Source organism: Hypoxylon trugodes (assembly GCF_022578975.1).
Source record: "Hypoxylon trugodes strain CBS 135444 unplaced genomic scaffold F4822scaffold_3, whole genome shotgun sequence".
Lineage (NCBI taxonomy): Eukaryota > Fungi > Ascomycota > Sordariomycetes > Xylariales > Hypoxylaceae > Hypoxylon > Hypoxylon trugodes.
Window position 1 is genome coordinate 2,406,470 of NW_026250018.1, and position 19,362 is coordinate 2,425,831.

At 47.0% G+C, this 19,362-nt stretch overlaps 6 protein-coding genes across 6 annotated transcripts; 3 read left to right on the forward strand and 3 right to left on the reverse strand.

Moving 5' to 3' along the window:
• Window positions 1–1,319: 1,319 nt before the first annotated feature.
• Window positions 1,320–5,927, reverse strand: F4822DRAFT_436683 (phosphoribosylformylglycinamidin; the record flags this gene model as incomplete). Its single annotated transcript, XM_051462333.1, has 8 exons — window positions 1,320–2,979; window positions 3,033–3,711; window positions 3,765–3,839; window positions 3,896–4,031; window positions 4,086–4,648; window positions 4,728–4,766; window positions 4,821–5,071; window positions 5,248–5,927. 8 exons carry the CDS (start codon window positions 5,925–5,927, stop codon window positions 1,320–1,322), a joined length of 4,083 nt encoding a protein of 1,360 aa, XP_051316989.1.
• Window positions 5,928–6,367: 440 nt separating this feature from the next.
• Window positions 6,368–7,715, forward strand: F4822DRAFT_178048 (uncharacterized protein). Its single transcript, XM_051453374.1, has 3 exons — window positions 6,368–6,787; window positions 6,854–7,072; window positions 7,124–7,715. The coding sequence occupies exons 1-3, from the start codon at window positions 6,624–6,626 to the stop codon at window positions 7,596–7,598; spliced, it is 858 nt and encodes a 285-aa protein (XP_051316990.1). The 5' UTR covers window positions 6,368–6,623; the 3' UTR covers window positions 7,599–7,715.
• A 2,040-nt stretch (window positions 7,716–9,755) lies between these two features.
• On the forward strand, window positions 9,756–11,046 carry F4822DRAFT_427067 (uncharacterized protein; the record flags this gene model as incomplete). The annotated part of the gene is made up of 3 exons (XM_051460671.1): window positions 9,756–9,864; window positions 10,062–10,202; window positions 10,319–11,046. 3 exons carry the CDS (start codon window positions 9,756–9,758, stop codon window positions 11,044–11,046), a joined length of 978 nt encoding a protein of 325 aa, XP_051316991.1.
• A 588-nt stretch (window positions 11,047–11,634) lies between these two features.
• F4822DRAFT_178057 (MTHFR-domain-containing protein) lies at window positions 11,635–13,810 on the reverse strand. The gene has a single exon (XM_051453375.1). The coding sequence runs from the start codon at window positions 13,710–13,712 to the stop codon at window positions 11,676–11,678; it is 2,037 nt and encodes a 678-aa protein (XP_051316992.1). The 5' UTR covers window positions 13,713–13,810; the 3' UTR covers window positions 11,635–11,675.
• A 744-nt stretch (window positions 13,811–14,554) lies between these two features.
• F4822DRAFT_178270 (aromatic amino acid aminotransferase) lies at window positions 14,555–16,934 on the forward strand. The gene is made up of 3 exons (XM_051453377.1): window positions 14,555–14,972; window positions 15,066–15,681; window positions 15,741–16,934. The coding sequence occupies exons 1-3, from the start codon at window positions 14,816–14,818 to the stop codon at window positions 16,822–16,824; spliced, it is 1,857 nt and encodes a 618-aa protein (XP_051316993.1). The 5' UTR covers window positions 14,555–14,815; the 3' UTR covers window positions 16,825–16,934.
• Window positions 16,935–17,612: 678 nt separating this feature from the next.
• On the reverse strand, window positions 17,613–18,923 carry F4822DRAFT_427070 (60S ribosomal protein L4-A; the record flags this gene model as incomplete). Its single annotated transcript, XM_051460672.1, has 3 exons — window positions 17,613–18,372; window positions 18,431–18,581; window positions 18,719–18,923. 3 exons carry the CDS (start codon window positions 18,921–18,923, stop codon window positions 17,613–17,615), a joined length of 1,116 nt encoding a protein of 371 aa, XP_051316994.1.
• Between the last annotated feature and the right edge of the window lie 439 nt (window positions 18,924–19,362).

The window sequence follows — 19,362 nt, forward strand, 5'->3', positions numbered from 1 at the left end:
TTACACTAGATCCGTCGTTAGTGGGCGAGCCAGTTACCCGAGGACGACATCATTCCAAACTAAAGTCCCCTTGGCTCAACTAACTCCCCAACACCATCAGCGTAGTGGTCAGTCTACGGCGCGGTCTCAGCCCGGAGAGGTTCGATGCCGCGGTAGCGATGATAAGTTTGAATGATGAACGATGAAGATGAAGGATCATTACATGCTGTAGCGTTCCGTCACACTTTCCCTCGTGGCTTGCATGGAGCCCGGAAATCCCGGCATTTGATCAGCATCCTTCATCCACCTTCGACCAGGCGAGCATATTGACAGGCACCAAGCTACGGGGATGACCAACATTATCCTTCAGCAAGGAGAGAGGTCCGGAGCAAACCAAACTTCTTGCTTGGTCTACCTACCTAGGTAGGTATACCAAAGTAGGCAGTAGCCCTGTCGTTCGTTCGTTCAGGCCGACCAATTTCATTTACCTAGCTATGGGTCAGGTTAGTAACCCATCATCCTACTGTCTCTGGATGTATGGTTAGGAATCTTCCCCATCACTCAATCTCCATGTCCATAATCTCGCTCACGCAAACGAGTACCGAGGGCCACATGGCAAAATTCCTGTACTATTCTTAGGGACCAGGCGATCTGGAGAGAGTAAGACGATCATATTCTAATAATATGCTAAAGCTAGAATCTATGTGGAGGCAGGCCAGCTGGATTTCTGGTGGGAGGCCTTCGATAATTGGGGAATGGATTCGTTCTGGAATGAAGGATCAAATTATTCCAGTATTCGTGCAATGCGAATTATGATCGCAATTTACTGCACAAATTTCCACCTTATGTAGGCAGCCGTTGCTAGCAGCGAATTGGCTTGCTTCTGGCGTTCATAATAGGTATTGATGTTCCGTGTATCGCCAATCGTAGGCATTGATAGGGGCGTTTTCATAGAATCACGTTTGGTGGCGGTCTGAAAATCTTCTCAACTAAATTGCCCATCAATTGGGAAGCCGCCTAAATCAATGCGAAACAGTAGCAGTCTTATTTTGTACCCTCGGTATCGGTAAATTTCATCTCAAGTTGTCGCCCTGCTGCATATTCTAAATGAGATGAAGTTAGAAGAATAGGTAGCTTCTGATGGATTGATATGTTATTTTGATTAGATGCGCGTCACTCATGAAGAGTCGGGCAGTTACAGTTACACTACCTTAAGGGCCTAGCACCAGGCCTCATTTGGGCATAATGAAGCCTTATATGTCGGGTAGGTCGGTATGCGCAAAATGCGCCAGGTGCGTCATGGGATATCGGTAGATGAGCATTATCCCATTCTATAGTCTCTAGCCGACCCATCTTCGTGCGCTTCTGAACATTCTAATCCAGGGCCCAAACTCTCCCCATTGCTCGAGAAGGGCCGGTGGCGCATATGATGCAGTGTCTGCCACCACTGTCCGTTCAGGATGAGGCATCATAGCCAATACACGGCCATCCTCGCTAGTTACACCAGCAATCCCGCCAGGGCTACCATTGGGGTTGAGCGGATACTTATCCGTTACGTTGAGATAGTTGTCGACGTAACGAATCGGAATCATACCCGCTCCTTCTAGAGCGTGTAACGAATTCGGTGAAGAAAACGCTGCCCGTCCTTCTCCATGTGAGACAACGATTGGCAAAGCCGAGCCGTGCATGCCGTGAAGGAAGACCGAAGGCTTCGCTTTGTTATCTTCGATCTTGACCATACTAAAACGCGCCTCAAACTGTTGGCTAGTGTTTTCTACGAATGTCGGCCAATGTTCTGCACCAGGGATGAGTTCCTTCAATCGTGATAACATCTGGCACCCATTGCAGACACCAAGAGTAAATGTGTCTGGTCTCCTGAAGAACACCTCGAATTCCTTCCGAGCATTCTCGTGCATTAGAATAGACTTAGCCCAGCCTTGTCCGGCCCCAAGCACGTCGCCATAGGAAAAGCCACCACAAGCGGCCAAACCTACGAAATCTGCTAATGAGCGGCCGGAGATAATGTCTGTCATCATCACATCAATCGGGTCAAATCCCGCCGCTTTGAATGCAAAGGCCATCTCAGTATGTCCGTTGACACCTTGTTCTCTTAGGATAGCAACTCGAGGATTCTTGCCGAATAGACCAGTTATGGATGCTGTGAGAGGTAGAATGGTGTCCGAAGGATCGAATGTAAGTCTATAAGATAGACCCGGATCGCTTTGGTCTAAGATAGTTGAGTATTCGGACTCGGCGCAGGATGGGTTATCCCTAAGCTTCTGCATCTCGAATGAAGTCTTCGCCCACCATTGCTGTATCTCTCTTCTGTCCAGACTGACGAAAGGTGTTGTGCCGTAGCGAATCGTCAAGCTTTGCTTGGACTTAGACTGGACACTACCAAACCTCCTTATCAAGCCGGGAGGCGGACCACAAGTTGCGAAACATCTCTTGAGATTTATTTCATCCGATGCTCGTACCTGGAATACAGCACCAAGTTCCTCGTTGAACAGTGCATTCACCATATCTTTAATAGAGCTCGAGTCAGCTATTCCGTCCATCATTAGGTCAACTCCACATCTTCCTGCGAACATCATTTCGGCCACTGTTGTGATCAGTCCTCCATCAGACCTGTCGTGGTAAGCAAGGACAACACCACTCTGATGCAACTGGGCCAATGCATCAAAGTAGTCTGTTATCAATTCAACATCTCGAACATCTGGCGCATCTTGACCCACGCAGCCGAATGATTGAGCAAGAGCAGAACCTCCCAGAGCTTTGCTGCCGTTCGACAGGTCTACGAACATAAGGATTGTCTCTCCTACTTCTTCGTATCGTCGAAGTTGGGGGGTCCATGTTTTCCTGATATCATCCACAACTGTAAATGCAGAAATTACAACCGAGACGGGCGCGGTTACGCTCTTGGTTTTCTCGGTCTCGCGGTCCTTCCAGGCTGCCTTCATAGAAGTCGAGTCTTTGCCAACCGGAATACTGATTCCCAGTCTACAATTACGTTAGTAACTCCCGCATGTTAAAAGTAACAGTTTAATACATACCGAGGGCACATATCAAGTCCAATTGCCTCGACCGCTTCGTAGAGAGCAGCCCCTTCGCCGGGATGATTTACGGCCGCCATCCAATTGGCAGACAACTTAATACGTCGGAGATCACCCAAAATGTCAGCAGCGCCTATGTTCATTAAACTCTCGGCAACCGCCATGCGGGCGGAGGCGGCAGGGGATATCAAAGCAATCGTCGGCTTCTCTCCCATTGCCATTGCTTCACCATGTCTGGTTTTCACACCCAGGTTAAACGATGCAGCTGTAACGGCAACATCTGCGACTGGTGTTTGCCACGGTCCTACCATTTGGTCTCGTGCGGTCAGACCACCGACCGATCGGTCTCCGATTGTGATTAGAAAAGACTTAGACCCTACGGCTGGCATATGGAATACTCGTTGAAGAGCCTTCTTCAATAATTCGGCATCAGGCAGCTTTTCTCCATATGTAGCTTTCAAGCTGGAAATCGGATCAAACTTCGGCAAAGCTGGCTTACGGGATGTGACTATACGCTGTAGCCGTCGGCCTGGAGGGAACAGGGTCGACATAGGAAGATCAATCGGTCGTGAAAACGTCTTATCCTTCGAATTTCTATCCGTTAAGATGAGTTTGGGGGAATCAGTCTCAGTTCTCGATACGACAGTGCCAACATCCGAGAAGCCGCAACGTTCACGTCCTAGGTTCGCCAATTAATTTTGAATAATGCCATGAAGTGCGAATGGAACTTACTGCAGATGCTCACAAATCGATTCATTCCCTCACTATTGACCAATATGACGTAACGCTCCTGAGCTTCATTGCACCCTTGAAACGAAGAAGTTAGTACAAGAGGACGAGAACCAAAACTAGTGACCACTTACAAATCTGAAGAGGACTCATGCTACCATCGGTGCTTTCGACTTGGCGAAGTTCAAATTTACCACCAAACCCGGCGTCCTTGACCAATTCTGGGAGTGCATTGGACAAACCACCAGCGCCGACGTCATGTATCATTGCCTAAGTTTTTGTCAGTAAACATTGAGCAAATTATTTAAAACATAAAACACCTACAATAGGGTTTGTGTCTCCTAGACTGACGCATGCGTCGATAACCATCTGGGCTCGACGTTGCATTTCGGGGTTACCTCTCTGCACACTATTGAAATCTAGATCTGCGGTACCTTCTCCTGAAGCATTACTAGAAGCAGCACCACCTCCAAGGCCGATGAGCATCGCGGGGCCACCGAGTACAATGACATGTGCGCCCTCGTGCACATCTGAGGGGTCTTTGATTGCGTGTCCTGGTCTGACTCTACCAAGTCCACCAGCAATCATGATAGGCTTGTGGTACCCTCGCCAATCTGCTGCGGTTGTTGAGCTCGGATCACTCTTGTTAGTACCGTTTGTTAAGAGTGTACGGAAACATCCGGCAAGAGCAGGACGTCCAAATTCGTTGTTGAAGCGGGCGGAACCAATGGGGGCTTCGAGCATGATGTCCAAACTGCTGGCATAGTGGGCGGGGCGGCCAATGTCAACCTCCCAGTCTTGATGACCAGGGATGAGGAGATCGGAGACCCAAAATCCAGATAGGCCGGCCTTGGTGGCAGATCCTCTTCCAACAGCAGCCTCATCACCTACGGCAGTGAATATTAATAAGCAGTTCCAATGAATTGACCTTGAAAAAACTTAAAGCGAGAGTTGGAGTTGACTTACGGATCTCACCACCTGATCCAGTAGCGGCTCCAGGGAAAGCTGACCATAAGTTAGCACCGTTATATCATCATATCACACCCATTGGATACCTACGAGAAATAGCAGTAGGATGATTATGAGTCTCAACTTTGGCTAGCACGTGCACGACCTCTTTGTTGAGTCTCCAGGACCCAGTCGTATAGTCAGGGGCCCAGTAGTGTCCAATCTCACCCTGCATCACTGCAGCATTATCACTATATGCAGAGACAGTATAGTCGGGCGTCTTTTTATGCGTGTTCCGGATCATGTCAAATAGACTCATATCCTTGGTTATGCCGTCTATAGTCCAGCTCGCATTGAATTGTCTACCATATCTTGTTAGTTTGTTTCAGAGAAAAGCAGGAGATTGCAAATTTGAATTCCCCAACGTATGAGGGTAATATATCAAGTGAACCGACTGCAAGTACACTTAATGAACAGAATTGAACCGAATCGTGTTCATAAAAGAGACAGTGTCCATTCGGGGTATGTTATGACTTACTTGTGACGACAATGCTCAGAATTAACCTGAGCAAACATAAAAAGCTCAATGTCGTTTGGTGGTCGTCCAAGTTGAGTGAATTCTTGAACCAAGTATTCCATTTCGGACTCGTCTAATGCTAGGCCATGCTCAAGGTTATATGCCTTTAGCATGTCAATCGGGCTTTGCTCGCCGGAGAAGATATTGACGACTTCTAGTGGTAAGGGCTCTCGTTCTACAAACATAGAGTCAAGATCTGGTGGATTGGGTGATATTATCTCAGTCATCCGGTCAAACAGTAAGTCTTTGAATGAGATTTCGCCGTCGTTAAAGGGTTGTTCGAATTCAATGGTGACGGATCGAGCTCGTTCCACCCGGTGTACCTGAGTCTTGAGCCCGCAAACTTCGCAGACCTTGGTAGCTTTGGAACTCCATGGGGAAATGTTCCTAGGTATAACGTAAAAAGTGCGAGTATAACCGATATGCGTTAAAGGTGGTGGTTGATTACTACTAGGTAATGGGAGCAATTGCTGGAGTTTGGGCTCAACAGCCTTCTTGTCTCCTTTGATATGCGCGTAATAAATCCATGAGCCTAAGATATTGGCGACTTTAGTAGAAGTCGTCTGGTTAACACGATCTTTTAATTTGTTGGCCTCAGAGGGCGTGAAACAAGACTCTCCGGTGAGGGTTATGTATTCCATCTCGTCAGGTAATGACAGAAATGACGGAAAAAGCTCGTGTTTAGAGACTCTAACGAACCGGAACGCGTCCGTCGAGTACTTGAAGTGTTATCGTGCCTCTCACTGCAAGAAGGAAAATGTTTACGGCGAAGTGGGGTGAATGGCCGATCGAGTTTTCTTTTGGAGGGGTCAAAGGTGAGACCCTGCATTTGCGGTCAATAAATTGACCAATCATAGGCCGTTCGTTTACCTAATTCTGCATTGCCCAATGCGTGATAAGGTAATCAGCGTCATCGGTTGGGTATTTAGCCGTGCCGAGTATGAGAAATTGTGCTAGGTCATATTAGGTAAAGCTTGGAAACTATCATTGGATGAACCCCCCTGGGTGCAATTGTATATCTGAAATTTGTTAGTGTCCTATTTGTGACCAGCTGTTACAATTTGAAGATCCACTAAAAAATCGCGATTTCCCCCTAACTACCCGTGTACATTAGCTTCGTTCCTGAACATAACTTTGTACATATGAAAATTTGAATTCTTTATACTCAACATACTACCTAAAGTGCTGTTTAATGCTTCAATTCTCTCTGCCATGCTGCCTCAATATCCATTGATGTGTCCTTGCGCCAAAAATCTCATATAGGACTAACATAACCAATCTACGCCGTCTTCCGCCTTGTCCGACCGTACGTAACCCAACCGACTATACTATCAAGGATGCACTTCCTCACCACCTTGGCCGCCTATGCGGCGCCCATATTCTTAATATTGTCTCCGATCTTGTCATACGCAGACCAAGCAATTTCTATGCATAGGGCCAAGTCCAGCGCCGGCTTTTCGCTTGACATCCCTCTAATTATGCTTGTCGCGTCGATAATGAGGTTAGCGACCATCCTAACCCAACACCCAGAGGCTTGGCTGTAATACTAACAATAATCTATTATTAGGGTCTTCTACTACCCCGGCGCGAGATTTGATACGGCATTGCTGATTCAATCATTCTGCAACATTTTTATCCAACTCATTCTCCTAAAGATTGCCCTCGATCACCGACCGCCCCCATCATCGAAAGGAGGGGATGCTGCTATTCCTTTTGCGGGCGCACAAGATGGACTCGGAGGTTTCCAACGACCGTATAATTTCTGGCAGTGGCGCTCACCAAAGCCGTACGTTCCTTTTATTGGATCTCAGTGAAGTATACTAATTACATGCGTCAGGTATTGGCAATTTTTGTTGACATTATTCATTGGTTTGACTATGCTTGAGCTGTTACTTGCGCCCTTCAATTCAATCTACCCAAGGTATTCAGCTCTAATAGGTTATGTTGGGCTATCAGTCGAAGCAACTTTGCCTCTTCCACAGCTCCTCGCTAATGCGCGCTCACGATCCTGCAAAGGATTTCGCTTCTCCGTAATAGCAAGTTGGTTAGTGGGTGATGCTATGAAGATGTTTTGGTTTTTCACGAGTACTACCGAAATCCCATGGGCGTTTAAGCTATGTGGTATCTTTCAGGCCGTTTGCGACTCGATTATTGGAATCCAATACTGGATGTATGGCAGCCAACAACCTGTTATAAAAACGCAACAGGGGTGGACATATTCAGGCGTTAAGCCGCATCTGAGTCCACAGTACAATTCTGGACGGCAAACACCAACTGGAAGAAGGACACCATTAGGAGAAAAGACAATTTGAATGAGTAATGCTAATAATAATAATTATGCAAACCTGATCAGTCTGGATAATACTTAATTGCTCATATATGAACGTTTGCCTTACTTAGTAATAGTTTCAAGAAAGACGAAGATGCACAAAACTCCATCTGAGCAATGCTGGCTGCAGTTACGAATAATGACGACATTATCAACATCTAAATATGTAGGTATAAGAACTCAACCCCCATAGGACTCGTAAAAAGTAGTTTCTGATATGTCGTCTAGAAAATGCAGAAAAAAATGTAGGTGTCCTGCGGTGAGGTCGTCACATCCCAGGCACCCATGTAAATAAAAAGTATGTGGCTGGTGTGACACATGCGCCGATTCGCTCGTGGGGTGGTGCGTTGAATGTGAATTAGTGATAGTGAGTACTTACTGTATTTATTTTATACCCTTACTAATTAGTCGCAGAAACAATTACCTATTTCTAAAAAAAATTGAATGGATTATCAGAAATATGTAAATAGTCTTTTGCAAATTTAATTTGCCAATTTCTATGGAAAGTTGTGCTGATTAGAAGCCTTGAAACTCGATCCGCGAAGTCATCTACTAACTGGAACACACGCCCGTTCACTTGAATCCACGAGCAAGACCTGCCTACATACCTAGGTACCTACTATTTCTTCCCCCCATCCCAACTTCCAATTTCACACCTATTTTTTTTAAATTTAAATATTAGCAAATCTCTTGTTATATATTCAGTGGCTCGTGAGATAAGACTTCCATTTGAAAATTCGACGAAGTTGCTAATATATGCATAGCAGTTCCTCCATAATCCGCACTTGGTTGGTATCGCTAATTTCGTACGCCTGTTCGCCTGCCTAAGTCACTAATTGCCTTCGAGATCACCTCGGAACTGAAGGAGCACCCTAAGCATGTATGTTGCCGCCTGTATTCATCAACTCCAGTAAAATTATGAAACTAACTATACACTCAGATCAAGTTTTAATCAAGTTTGCAACCAAGCCGTCCAATAAATTCGGCCTTGAACTTACTGGGACTCAAACTGGAGTTTAATCCAACTGGGTGAGTATATCTACATAATATTATATCTTGGCAGCCAGTCTATCGCTGTATTGCTTCATATGAGGTCGTGTTTTCTAGATTTTGTTAATCCAATGAGGTACACACATGCTCTACAGAAACAATCAAGCATACATATACTCATTACTCATCGTCACCCTTCCCTAGATAACAATTAAGATCAGCTCGTAATAAACTAATTTGTGTATAGAAGTACCACGCCTCCCTTGAATACCAGTTCGACCTAGACTAGGTGGACGAGTTGAGGATTGATATCACCTCCAAGATATTCACACCAGAGGAAGCTGGAGATAGAGTATCTACCTAGGTACCTCTCAAAAGCTCTGCTTTGGAGTATATTTATGGTCTGTGCTAGGATACCTAACAGTTGAGGCCGTTTCTAAGCAATTGCGATTCAAGCTATTGATTATCACGATACTGGTAAGTAGCTTCCTTCCCTATTCTAAATCCATCGCAGCACCCACCCCGTATCAACACTTTCATTATCTATACCTACAGCGTAGCAAACTGTTACCTACTCCCCACTATTGTACCTTTCCTACAAAGTAAGATATCGTTCCTAAGATTGATCAGTTAGCACGTCCGTGTCCTCAATTTCACCATACTTGACATCAATCAGCCTTGACAATCCCAAGATCTCAAACTAGAATTCTCAGCACGAATACGGTAAGATATATTCGTTCCTTCTAACTATAGAGTTCCCTAATATGGCTTTCCTATTGATGATACGGAAGCGTGGACTTGTGATTACCTTCTTTGGATGAATCGATCCTCCCTACTGTACCCGAAGCACCACTTCTATCATTCGCCCCTCCCCTAATCCTCTCCTTCAACATCTAGCACCTTCCTCCTTACTCATAACATAGCTTGCCATTGCACAGGTTCTTTCGTGCATTTATACCTCCTCTAGGAAACTGACCAATTGCACTTCTAAATCATCTTCGACATCAACACAACTCCTCCATCCCCAAGACACTACTATCCTCCAAATTTCATATCCACTTGTGTTACATCCACAAATCTAAGGTGATACTTCGCCTTTTCTTAGTTTTAACTAATAACTTCCAGAGTCTAACTCCCGAGAACCGCAAAGATGCCGCCCAGTCAGAATAAAACCAATTTCAAGACTTACGATGCCAGCACACGACTCTTAGCTGCCGTTATAGGATCCATCAAAGGCAAGGCTCGACTTGACTTCCATGGTACGTGGATCCCGCCGTTTGCGCTCTCTCTTGTCTACCTTACATCGTGTTTTGAATCCCCAGGGATTTCATTAAGGACCATATCCACAAGGATATATCCGAGATCGGAAATTTTAACAATTGCACCATATCCCTATCTCGATGCCCACACATATACATCATCCACAAACACAATTCCCCGGCTGATGTAATAGTAGAGCTTGCATCTTTGATGGGTGGAGGTACCACAGCTTCTGCCGTGGACCATCGTCTGCGTCCCCTCAAGCACTTAGCTGAGTTGCAAGCTCAGTGGCGCGAGGATGGCAAGGATCCTGGCGAGTTGCCTGTTGAGCGAGGAGGTACATACACATCATCTTCTCTCTTTCTTCCATTCTTTACATAGTATCTATTCTCTACAATCTACTTTGGTATTAGAGGGTAGGAATTGGACAACCAAACTAACAAACTACCACAGAAATCCAGAAATTCTACGGCGAGTCCACGGTAGCTGGTCTAGAGTATCATTTCCGCGGCATCAAAGCGCTTAGCCGTGCCCAGGAAGCCGCAATAGAACAAGGTGAAGACCCTGCCGCGCTTACCGCCACACCCGCAGCTCGCGGCAAAGCACCTGCTGCAGGCACTCCCGCTAGCACCGGCAACGGCAACGGCAAGCGTAAGCGTGGCGCCGCCGCTGCCCCTGCCGGCGGCGCCAACAAGAAGAAGAAAGCCGCCATGTCCGAGGAGGACACCAACGACACGGGCTTCAAATCCGACTACGACGCCAAAGACGCCCACTCCGACGACGACGCATCACAACTCCCGACTCCGACCCCCAAGCGCCGCGGTCTTCCTGCGAAGGCCCAGCCTAATGGTAAAGGCAAAGCCGCTACTTCACCCACCACATCCGCCGAAACCAAGAAACGTGGTGCTGCCGCTTCTGACGCCAAGCCGAAGGCTAACGGCGACAGGGTCGCCCGCTCACTCTTCGGCAACGACATTCACACCACGAATCTCGATGATTCTGAGGATGACGATATCAAGGTCCTGGATATGAGCAAGGATATCCCACCCCCGACGCCCGCTCGTAGGGGCCCTGGTCGCCCGGCTCGTGTTAAGAAGGAGCCGGAGCCAGAGGATGAGATTCGCGTCAGCCATGCTAGTGTGTTCGATGACGACGATTGGCTCGACGATGGTGAGGTCTAAGTGGGGGGTCGGCGATGTCTGGATTTTAGCAAGGGTCTCGTTGCGGATCTGGACAGGATATGCCACGGTTTATGGCATGTTGCGCGGAACTTCCCCGGTTATTGCTCATCTGATTTCTCTCCCTTGTTTTTTACGGCGTTTTCGTAATGTGGCGACGGATGACTCAACGGTTACACGACGGCGACACAACACCCCACGATGCGAATGCTTTTTCGTTTATTACGCTATTGTCTACTTCCTATCCAGAGTAAAAAAATAACGAAAAAAGGTGTTGAATGATGCCGAATTTATGAGATCGGGGGGTGGCGGTTCTTTTTCAATAGGACAAAACTAGGAGGCGTCGAATATGAAGGGAGTTCGGATGGATATATTGGTGATGGAAAAGGAGAAAAAATTGATGGCTATGTTAGACACATCTACGTCTATCTCCATACTTCGGACATTTGCGGACATATCCCGCGATGATTTATTTCTTATTCACGATGGATTTCAACTCTCAGATATGAACCAGGAAGATGGACAACAGCAAGTTCGGCCACCTATCTGACGGAGTCCATACTTGATTTCTCTAGGTCAATAGTCTACCTCATCTCAATATGAATACCACGCGTTTTCTTTTCTAGTCCTTTTCATTCTAGAAGCAAGTCCCACAGTGCATCCTTCTCCACATAATCATGATGAATGATATTAACCAACCACGAGTCCGCCCGTGCCTTTTCCAGCAATTTTTCGCTTTCCGAGCCTTTTCCGTAAACCTGTGCCCACTCCGCAAAAATGCCAAACGCCTCCTCGCTCCAAGCCCTGAAGCTCACTTCCTCTATGATTGTAGGTGTGATGATTTCCTTTCCTGGAAATACACCCCATGTCACTGCGTTCGTGCTTGATTCCTTCACTGCTTCGCCGGCTAGTCCACCGGTCAGATCCGAGGAGAGGAAATCCCCGGCAGCATTCGCTGCGTAGAAGCACACTGTATTCTGTACCTCTGAGCTCTGGAGTTTCTCGAGGAGAATCTTCCACGCTGATGAAGGGATAAAGAATTCGACGAACGCCTTTTGGAACACAAATCCTTGCTGCGGTCCCCATCCAAAAATAGGATCCGAAGAACGCAGTCCGTTCACAGTAGGCTGCGATGCTACCGTCCACCAGCCCTTCGAGTTGAGTCGTATGAGCTTTTCTGTGATGATCCTCGTCTCCTCATTAAATTCCTCCTCGCTCCATGGGATCGCCGACAGTTCCCCCTTAAGATGTCGCACAAATAATTCGTTGACATCCTCTAACTTAGTAGGATAACCCCAGAGACTGACGGCTTGAGCGTGGGAGACGTGCAGACTAGGCCCGTACCCATCAATCTCACCGTAAGCTGGCGATCTAGCGTCACCCCATCTACCGTTGGGGAAGTCGTCCCACGTAGCTTCTCGACCAAGTACACCCTCCCCTTCCGATATCGCCAAGGTATTCGCCCGGCTGTTGATTGGCTCTGCCGGTATACTGGCTTCTGCCGACGTAGCTTCATATTCTGGATACGATACTGATCGCCCGGAAATAATAACCCGATTACGGGGTTCTGAGCCAACGTTCGACTGCCTTCGACTTCGAGACTGCTCTCTGGATTGGGGGAGCAGCACTTCGTGATCTTCTGATCCATTAACTTGAAGTGTCGGTATCTTAGATGTAATCTCTTCCACAACAGCTTCTTCCTCTATGGGGGTGCTAGGGCGTATAAGGTTTGTCCTTTCGACGATGAACGACACGGCCTTTTCGAGGTTCAAAGTGTAGAAGTGGAAGCCCCTGGGGCCAGGTGTTCTACCAGATATCTCCTTAACACTTTCGACAATCTCACATAAAATGTCTACACCGACGCTTTTCACCTTCTCATCATCCATCTTCACCGCATCTAGTCGGGACATAACTGCATCGGGTATCCTAGCATGACTCAACTTCGTCGTCCTCTTGATCATTTGGTAACTCTGGATGGGCATCAATCCTGGGATTATTGGGATTGTCTTGAAAGCACCACTGGGGTGGTTTCTCAAAGTCCTTTCGAAATTGTCATAAGCTTCAGTGTCAAAGAACAGCTGAGTCATGAGGAAATCAGCCCCTGCAAGTGTCTTCTCGACTAGGTAAGGGAGGTCATGTTCTAGACTTTGACCTAAGGGGTGGCTCTCATCTGCATGACCTTCGGGGTATGTTGCAACACCAATGCAGAAGTAATCTCCGTGTGTCTTCTTGATATATCGCACCAAATCAATCGCCCATGTAAAATTCTCATCTATAGCATCTTCGGGGTTCTCGTTCGGATCTTGATATTCTGCAGCTCTCGGGGGATCACCCCTTAGGGCCAGGATATTCCTAATACCCAGCGCCTTCGCGTCTTCTAATGCCCTATCAATCATTTTCCGGCTCATGTTCGTACACGTTAAGTGTAGGCATGTTGTCAGGTTCAGTTCCCTTTGACATATTTCGGCGAGTTCGAGTGATTTTGTAGCGGTAGATCCACCGGCACCCCATGTTACATTCACGAATAAGGGCCGCAAGGCTCGTGCCATTCGGTCGAGTCGGTCGCGTAGGTTCGAAAAACCCATTGCGGTCTTGGGAGGGAAGAATTCGAGAGAGAAATAATTCGAATCGGCCGGCAAAGCGGCGATCTTGTCGGTGATCTTCTCCATGATGAAGAGTCTCCCGAGTACGTTTCAGTGTATTTGAGAAGAAAATCACACCAGGTTAGAGATGAACGTGTCTAATAAGTCAGTGGCCCTCCTTCTTATTCTCCCGAACCCCAAAGGTAGCTGTCACGCGCCCCTTGGCGAAGGCGGGATGATTGGTAGCAGCAGGATCGGCGTGACGATAACCGACTGGTGGGAATGACAAGGGGTGGAGGTCTAATAGAATTATTAGTCGAAGCCGATACTATCTACGTCCGAAGATATTATGGGTTAGACCTAATCAATGGATTGTTTAGAACGGATTGCCCTCGTTATGTAAAGCAATCTTCGACTCTACGGCTAGTAAAAAAAAAAGAGATTCAGATTCTTTGCGGAAATTTTAATGGAAAAGTCGCCGATGAAGGTCTGACATCGATGTGGGGTACCTGCATACAACCCCGCATCACCTTACGGTACCTAGGTACATGGTACGGACATGGATGTATAGCAAACCCCCGACCCTTAAGGACTCTTCTTACCTAATATAGTAGCATAGTAACACAGGTACGCAGAGATAGGAAGGTAGAATGCAGTTAGGGTAGATTAGGTAGTTAGATAGACTTTTGCGATATCCACAATCCCGTTTGGCTCGATTTTAGACCCCTGGACCGTTTATCGGAACTGTACCCAATTCCGCTAGACTCCGTCATACTTTAACTGCCTAGCATGTACACCTACGTAGTAAGAATATAAGAAATCTACATATACCTACATATACGTAGCCACGTATCTTCCAATCCCTATCGAATTTGTAATCTAGCTGCCAATTCACCTAATCTAGACCAACTAGGGTCCTACATATGATTCATGTGTTATACATGTACGGAAGGGACAGGGCTATGATAAAGAGAGCAACTTACTCCGTTATTATATATTACAAATGTATATCTCACATGTAGGCAAACACTAAATCAAACATAATTACTTCATCCATGTTCCCCTTGATTTATTATATATTTTAGACCATTGCGCTTGTACTTCTATTTGTACTCCTAGACCTTTGTAACATCGAGATCCTGCAGTAGGTATCACAATCGGGAACGGCGGGATCGGTGAATCAATCAATCATGGGGGCGTCCAATGATATCGCCGCCAACGCGGTGAGACCTTTACCGAAAGATATGTCGCACCATTTCTCAGATGTTACCAAAGCGAGGGCACCAAGTCGAATGAAAGAATTCTATAAGTTCTTTCAAATCCCCAATATTGCCCAATTCGCAGGAGGTAGGAATATCTAAGTTCTTATCAGCTGTCGCATACCTCGCATCCCACAGAGTGATATATCTCCGAACCCGAAAAGCTAATTCCGAGCCTCAGGTTTGCCCAATGCTCAACTCTTTCCCTTCGATACCTTAGAAGCCCAGACCGCGAGACCAGATCGATGGACACCGTCGCCGAACTATCCGGACGACGATCGCGAGTTATCCTCTAAGCTAGCTGCGACATCCTTATCAAGAGGAAAAGCTACAGCGTCGCATGTCGTAGTACCTCACGATGCACCCACACCAGACCCACAGAAGAAGATAGATCTTGCCTCCGCTTTACAATATGGCCAGGCTGACGGATATCCGCCATTGCTCTCTTTCATTCGTCAATTCACACGCGAGTGCTTACACCCAAATGTACCATATTGTGGAGGACCTGAAGTTGTTATGACAGTTGGTTCCACGGATGGCATGTCCAAATCTTTAGAGGTCTTCACCAACATCTGGGTGGAAGGGAAGAATGACATACGGGAGCGGCCTGGCTTATTGACTGAAATATTTATGTATAGCAATATCCTCAGCCAGGCGCTACCCCGTGGTGTACAAGTTGTACCCATTGAGATGGATAAGGACGGTATGAAGCCCTATGGTCCCGGAAGCTTGGAGGATGTGCTTGCGAATTGGGATTATAATAAGGGAAAACGACCGCATTTGATGTATACCGTCACGTGAGTTTACCCCTTGCTTGAATATCCCCTATGACTGCCCTGCTAATATTGGTAATTAGAATGGGCCACAATCCAACAAGTGTTGTTTTGTCGGTGGAGAGGAGGAAGGAGTTATACGCCATCTGCAGCGAATACGACGTGATTATAATCGAGGACGACCCATATTGGTATCTTCAATATCCTTCTGCAGAGATCGGAGAGGCGAAAGCGAGGAATTTGCCCACCCCTGAACTGAAGCCGGCGAATACCCTCGAACAAAAGTCAGGATATGAATACTTAGATTCGCTTGTGCCATCATTCCTGAGTGTCGATGTGGATGGTCGGGTTGTGAGATTGGACACTTTCTCCAAGACCGTGGCTCCTGGGTGCCGAATGGGATGGGTAACTTCAACGCCGGAAATTATCGAGCGTATTCTCCGTGTCAATGAATCTGGTACCCAGCAGCCTTCAGGTTTCGCCCAAGTTTTCATCGCTGAGACGATCATGGGACCACAGACTGAAGAATCGGCGGCATTCAAAGCTCGATCTGCGAAGGACCAAGTATCCTTCAATGGATGGAAGATGGACGGCTGGGTACGATGGCTTTCTGGGTTGCGTGGTCAATACGAGCGTCGCATGAACCGGATGTGTACAATCCTCGAGGATAGTGCATTCCAACTGAAACAGTCAACTCCAGTGCGTGAATCAGAGGCCGAGTGGGGTGTCATCACCAAGACTCAGTTGTACGATTTCCAGTGGCCGAGAGGTGGTATGTTTCTCTGGCTCCACATGCGCTTTGAGACACATCCGTTGTGGAAAGCCGTTGGATCCACAGGAAACATCATAAACGGGACCGCATTGTCCACAGCAATGATGATCTTCCTAACCCACAAGCCGTACCTTGTGCTAATAAGCCCAGGTATGATGTTCAGCGCCACACCACAAATCCGTGAGGAGAGAGGATGGGCCTACTTCCGATTATGTTTCGCCGCTGAGTCGGAAGAAAATATCGATTCCGCTTCCCAAAGGCTAGGGCAAGGTATTCAGAAGTTCTGGCGCATTAAGAACGTGAAAGAGTTGGAGTCGATCTTAGATGAAGCGAATACTTTGCATACAGCCATGACAACGAATGTGGTGAATCTGGGAAGTTGGATGGGTTGTTAGAGGTCACGGTGATATCGGGTATATGAGGTCTTTTTGACATTTGGAACACGTCAGACTATCACACCCTGTGTACGTTGACCAGTCTTGGTGAGACTTAGATATGCTGGCGCTTGCGGGTGCCAGATTCATGACAACTTTTTGTGTATTTTTCCCGGGGTTAGTCTCGATCTAGAATCAAATGAGTAACGTCGAAATTTAGTCAGCTCTGATATCTTATGACTAGATGCTGAATTCTGTTGATGGAAAGCAAGTCGAAATTCGTGAGATATGCCGGGAAAAGATGAGGGAAAAGGCAGAACATTGATTTGGGTTTGATGAGTCGAACATATATCCAAATCTGATATCTAGCGTTAATGGCAGGAAAGGCTTCGCGAGCCAAAAATAATTGGACATCCAACAAACATTATAACTTGTCCACTAGTGGCCGTTGGAAACTCAATATGGATCAAATTTCTGTTACTCACAGAGGACGTTGAGACGAACGAAGTTATCATCATCATAATAGACGATGTTTGATGCGATTACTGTTCTAATCGGCATCTTGCTCTTAATCTACGAAATTCATGTCACGACAACATATGGTTATTTACGATTCATTTATAATTTATGCTGCTGAGCTTTTCACAAGGAACAACAGTAGGATTTAGGTTATTACCACTTAAACGGGGTGGCGGTCAGAATGTAAATGTCCATTGATTCATAAGACCCTATGATCCTTTACGCCATGACTTAATTAACTGATGCACCCTTTTCCCACCGTTTCAGGCTAAGCTGCTCACCAAGCTAGTCTAATCCTCGCGCAAGATCTCTAGGAAAGCCTTAGGAGGCTTAGGCGGCTTGCCTTCCGACGCACTCTGTTGGCCAAGCTTGTTCTTGACGAATGTGGAGTGGTACGGGTTGAAGCGTAGCATGACTTGCTTGTTGCGGAGAGGGTTCTTTTGAACAGCAGCACGCTTGGTTAGAGGACCACCCTCAGGAGCGTTGAGGACGCTCTGGATTTCGGAGCTGTTGATTAGACGGCTGAGGTCGGCCTGGGAAACCAAGTTGGAAGGTAGGAGGAAGTCCTTCTTCAACTCAGAAGGCTTCGTGGTGGTGCCGTAGATGCTGTCAAGGGCCTTGAAAGCTGCCGAGGTCCAGACGATGAAACGACCAAGGTGACCACCAGGGGCGAGCTGAAGGAGGTTGAGAGCGTAGACGGAGCAGGTCTCGACACCGGGAAGGTTGCGAGTTCCGGTAACAAGGTCCTTGCCGTCAACCTCAGGGTTGTAGATGACTAGAGGTCCACGTCGTTGGCGGTGGCGGCGGCCTCTTAGCTTACCCTTACCGGCGCGGAGCTTCTTGGAGTTCTTAGCCTTCTCGATATCGGCAGCGGCGCCGACGGACTTCAGAATAGCGAGAGCGCTGGCAGTCTTAGCAGCGGCACCACCTTCGAAAACGGCCGAGTCGACAACGAGGGGAACCTCAGGGACGGAGGAGATCTGGTGACCACGGGCGAGTAGTAGGGGAGGAACAGCGGAAGCGGCAAGAGCAGAAGCAGTAGCGAATCGCCTTTTTAAAAGTGTCAGTTTGCTAGTTTGGATACCGAAGAAGACTTTGTCCAACTTACTTCTGGCCCTGGTTGATCTTAATGTGCCACTTGCGCCAGATCTTGGTAGGGGCGAACATGCGACCGGAACGGCACATGTTACCGAAGGCAGCCTGACCGGCACGGTGGGTACCACCACCAGAGACACGGGGGATACGGGCAACAGCACGACCTACGTGAATGTTAGTATTTATAACCATCGCAAAACCTTGATCAACCGAGTAATATTTCCAGCCATATATAGCAGATTGTATTTCTTCTTTCTAATCCAGCTTACTCGCGCCAATGCAGAGTATTGAAATTACTGACCAGTTCCCCAAGATTCGGCAGAAGTCTGGTGACCAGCCTTCTCGCTCACGGCATAGGGTTGTCGCTTGTTCTTGGCCATTCCAGTGTGGACTTGTTGGACGATGTCAGGTCGGATGGGGGAGGCGAATACGGTAGGAATGGTATGGGTAGCTCCCGAGGGAGAACCATCCTTGCCGATGATGGTGACAGTCGGTCTCGAGGCCATCGCGAAGGTCGTTGATCTAAAGTGGGAGGGAAGTCAGTCAGTCAGTCAATTAATTAATTAACAGAATAAATAAAGTATGGAAGCACAATTGAAGATTGACAGGTTCAATAATATGAGTCAATGTATCAATGTGCATCTGCGCGTACGTACCTCGCTGCTGGTGGTTAGTTGGTCTCGAAGGATAGAATTAATGATGTTGAACTTTGAAAAATAGAAAAGTCTACCACCAAATTATTTTTCTTGTGGGTTTGCGCGAGGGCTAAGCGAATTTTCGGAGTGGGGTCCACTTTTTGATTTGGTACCTCCCACATGCACAAACGGAGTATTTATGCACCTATACATCATGACAACTTTGGTACATCAGTTTAAACTACGATATGTTTTTAGTTCTAGATTTATTATACAAGTTGTCGCCAATCCAAAGAATGCACAGCATAAT